This window comes from Micromesistius poutassou (genome assembly GCF_964030765.1).
Source record: "Micromesistius poutassou genome assembly, contig: SCAFFOLD_7048, whole genome shotgun sequence".
NCBI lineage: Eukaryota > Metazoa > Chordata > Actinopteri > Gadiformes > Gadidae > Micromesistius > Micromesistius poutassou.
In genome coordinates, this window is record NW_028179039.1 from 1 (window position 1) to 4,187 (window position 4,187).

General features: G+C 46.8%; 2 protein-coding genes across 2 annotated transcripts; one reads left to right on the top strand and one right to left on the bottom strand.

Moving 5' to 3' along the window:
* Positions 1-90: 90 nt before the first annotated feature.
* Positions 91-1,122, bottom strand: LOC311373179 (ribosome biogenesis protein BRX1 homolog; the record flags this gene model as incomplete). The annotated part of the gene is made up of 5 exons (XM_084490011.1): positions 941-1,122; positions 681-792; positions 390-433; positions 231-301; positions 91-140 (listed from the first exon to the last, which is right to left on the bottom strand). Coding segments are annotated over exons 1-5 (415 nt in total), but the record flags the coding sequence as incomplete, so codon positions are not given.
* A 187-nt stretch (positions 1,123-1,309) lies between these two features.
* Positions 1,310-3,932, top strand: LOC311373176 (dnaJ homolog subfamily C member 21-like; the record flags this gene model as incomplete). The annotated part of the gene is made up of 5 exons (XM_084490010.1): positions 1,310-1,738; positions 1,976-2,069; positions 2,288-2,411; positions 3,073-3,204; positions 3,612-3,932. Coding segments are annotated over exons 1-5 (768 nt in total), but the record flags the coding sequence as incomplete, so codon positions are not given.
* Between the last annotated feature and the right edge of the window lie 255 nt (positions 3,933-4,187).

Sequence of the window (4,187 nt, forward strand, 5' to 3'; positions counted from 1 at the left end):
AATCCAAACCCTCCAATGGTGTAACCTTTACTTTGAAATTAAGCATTCAGACACAGTGACACGCATGTAATATACAATATGAATACTCACTATTTTGTACAAGAAACTTTACGGACGGTCCTTGGGGGCTGTTTGACATCCTGCGAAGACGAAGAAATGTGTATTTTTGTCAATCAAAAACAACCACGTAGATAAATAAGAGCGTAATAAAGGAAGTGGGAGAAACGTACCACATGTACAGATCCTGCTTCTTCTTCGCCTCAAAATAGAGGCATTTGTTGCAGTTTTTAATTTCGCACACCTGTGGGAACATTTGGCAAACAGTTGGTTGACTAAAATCACGACATCTGCTCTTGAACACGCCAAGGAGTCAAGTCGAGCAGACCCACCTCGTTTATGACGAAGAGTTTGTCCTTTCGGTCCATTTTTGTATCTGAAGAGAACACATACATTGTCAGTCAAAGTGGCTGATGCTTAGCCACTGTATGCCATCTACAAATACATGATGATGATGTACTGTGACAACACTGCATTTTCAAAGTGTCTGGAGGCAAATCCCACACAGTGGCTGATGCTTAGCCACTATATGTCATCTAGATGATTATGACGATAATGTACTGTGACAACATTGCATTTTCCCCAAGTGTCTGGAGGAGGCAAATCCCACACAGGACACCGACCTGCTTTGGAGTGAGGCATCATGGTCCTTAAGTCGTTCATCAGATGCCTCGTTCGGAAGTTGACGCCTCTTGAGGAGAAAATGAGGACTCTTTCTTTGTTTTTCCATTTGCCCTGATGAAGAAAATAAAACGGGTCACGGTCATGACGAAATCCACGTGTTGTTGTTTTTTAAATCATTTGTATTGGGTTTATTCTAATCTAGCTCCATAGGCTTGTGACCAATGGCCAACACTTGGGTCAAATCAAGCCCAGCACTTACCATAGAAACGGGCGCCGGGACCATGATCTCCTGTTGCGCCGTTGAAGTTACAGCATTGTCCTCTTCTTCCATCAACCTGGCCTGTTTCGCCTTTTTCTCCGCCTGGCTATTCCCTCGACGTTTTCTCTTGTTCGGCATGTTTGCAAATTGTGAGCGACAACACGGGCTAGTGCTAGCGCAGGGAAAACGCACGTGAAAAATGTGATGAGATACGAAGAAGAAGAAAAAGAAGAAAAGGAAGAAGACGCCTCCTAGTGAACAGGAGGGGTGTCGCGCTTCGCGGTGTGCCAGGCACGCCATGTGGAATCGATGAACTATCGCGAGAATGCGTCGCACGTTGCTTGCTTGCTGCTCGCCCGGCCTCGTTACGTCATCACCAGTGTGTGTGTCGGTGTGTATGGATGGCGCTTCGAGATCAATTCAAAACATACATGACTTTATATGTCTCGTTTCGGAAAGGTGTATAGTCATTTTCTATTGTTAGGCCGTTGACACGTTAAGATCAAGACATGGCAATGGCACGTTTAAAGTAACTCGAGTTCGTGTTATATAAGAGTGTAAGCAAAGCTGAACGATACTCCAGTTAGCACGCTATGTCAATGTAGAAGAGCTAGCCCAGTAGCCACCATACGCTGTCTTCGGTCCGGACAACGTGATCGACCATTCTTCTGTATTTCTTACGGATTTGGATCATATTCACCATGAAGTGCCATTATGAAATCTTGGGGGTGAAACGGGATGCAGGAGACGATGATCTCAAGAAAGCCTATCGCAGATTGGCATTGCAATGGCATCCTGGTGAGTTTATAACCCCGGTGAAGTGACGCGGACGACAGGGACTTTTATCAAGACAGTTGTGCGATCAGGATCAGCTCGTTCTTCTGAGTACGAATGAGCTTTTCTTTAACACAGATCTTTGTGCGCACTCGCATTGCTACATCCATCCATGATCCGTCAATGTGTGATCATAACATACATTTACGGTTTTGTATGCGTTATGAACTCTGAACATGATACCCTTTTCTCGTTGAACAGACAAGAACTTGGACAATGCCGAGGAGGCATCAGAGCACTTCAAGCTCATTCAGGCAGCCTACGATGTCCTGAGCGACCCCCAAGAAAGAGCCTGGTACTTGATTTACACAAACTCAACGTTATCAATCGATATACTTATTATAGCTGCACATGTGACCCATCTACTATACTATCGGGGCTCTAGTGATCACATTGGGAACATTGGAGGGTTTATTACCTACTTTATGGGTACACAACTACTTCATGGATACTCAAAAGTACAGAATGAAGAGCTCTAAACAAAACATCTTTGCTCTACTATTTCCACGGCAGGTACGACAACCACAGGGAGGCCCTGCTGAAGGGAGGGGTGAGCGGCGAGTACCGGGATGACAGCGTGGACCTGCTGCGGTTCTTCACCGTCACCTGCTACTCGGGCTTCGGGGACGACGAGAAGGTGGGTCGGCTGTTGGGGTGCTGTGGTGATCAGTGTCACTACTCACAAGCAGAGTTCGTATGACGTGTAAGGGTCAGACTGACTGCGCTGTGCGTTGAGTTTTGTTTCATTTGTGTCATCAAGGTTTTATTTAGGAGTATGAAAGGGTTGCTATTGCAGAACATTAATACATTATTCATTGTTTAATTAATTGTCCCTACCACCAACATAGGGGTTTATGCATGATCTGTAGGCTTCCTTTCCTTTCATCTGAGGTTATGCACACGTTTTTTTCTATATTGGATTCATTGCATGCATGTTTTGAATTGGGGGCTTGGCTCTAGTTGACTGCTCTTCCAGTTTATTGCCAGCAGGGTGCAGCATAAGTCTATTATCTTCCAGCTCTGGGGCTGTTTTGGGATATTGAATACTTTTACTATATTTAAAGATCTATATGGTTAAGCCCTTTGAGCAAGACTAAAGAAAAATACTTATTTCCAATCTTTAGTAGCGGCATTACTAAAACTATTGTGCAAAGTTATTGCACACAACAAGATTATGCGCAATGAGTAACTTGAAAATATTGCAGAAATCAAGTTCAATATACTGTGACACGATGCAGGTCACCTAGCTGTTGTGCGTGATCCCCCTCCCATTTCATTATCTTCTTCCCTTCCCCCAGGGTTTCTACGCTGTGTACCGCGGTGTGTTCGAGTCCATCGTCAACGAGGAGATGGAGCACAGCAAGGAGGAGGACGAGGATGACGAGGACAGCTTCCCCTTCTTCGGAGACTCCCTGAGCGACTACGATACGGTGAGTCTTCGGCGAAGGGCCCGCCATCGGGACGTCACGATGCTCAGAGACGTTTATTACATTCGACCCTTTAAACAGCATACATTTGTGAAATAATAAAGATATTCAATGTTCTCATAATCAATCGTTTCTTAACATTTCTGTACTCTGATCTCATAGAATAAACGTGAGCATGTCAATACTAACATCATCATTAGTAGGTTGCAAGGAATGACCAAATTCACAGTTATTAATCGTAATCCTAAAACAGTAAACATGCATACCGCAACGATCAAAACGAAACGTCAGAACCAGAATTGTGCGTGTGCGTGTGTGCACATTGTGCGTGCGTGTGTGCGTGCGTATAACACAAACAAAGACCCGAGCGTAAACGCATTTCCCTCTTCTATCCCCCATCCGGCCGCCAGGTGGTGCACCTGTTCTACGGCTACTGGCAGAGCTTCTGCACGCGCAAGAACTTCGCCTGGAAGGAGGACTACGACACGCGGCAGGCGTCCAACCGCTGGGAGAAGCGCGCCATGGAGAAGGAGAACAAGAAGGTGCGCGAGAAGAACCGCAAGGAGCGCAACGAGCTGGTGCGCCAGCTGGTGGCGTACGTGCGCAAGCGGGACCGCCGCGTGCAGGCCCACAAGGTGCTGGTGGAGGAGCAGAACGCCGAGAAGGCCAAGAAGGCGGAGGAGATGCGGCGGCAGCAGAAGCTGAACCGTGCCAAGTGGGTGCTGCGTGGGGTGGGGTGGGGTGGGGTGGGGTGGAGGGGTGGGTGGGTGGAGGTTGGGAGTGGAAGGCCAGACAAGACGGGTAGACGGACTGCGTGAATGGAATGCGAGGATTGGGTAGATGTACAGGACGGACTGGAGCGATGAATCAATGTAATTAGATGGATGGAAGATGAATTGGAACGGATTGGACTGGAAGTGTGGCTTGTTAGAGGGGATGGAAGAAAGGATGGATAGGTGGCATTGAAGTGTGGAGGGGTGACAGTT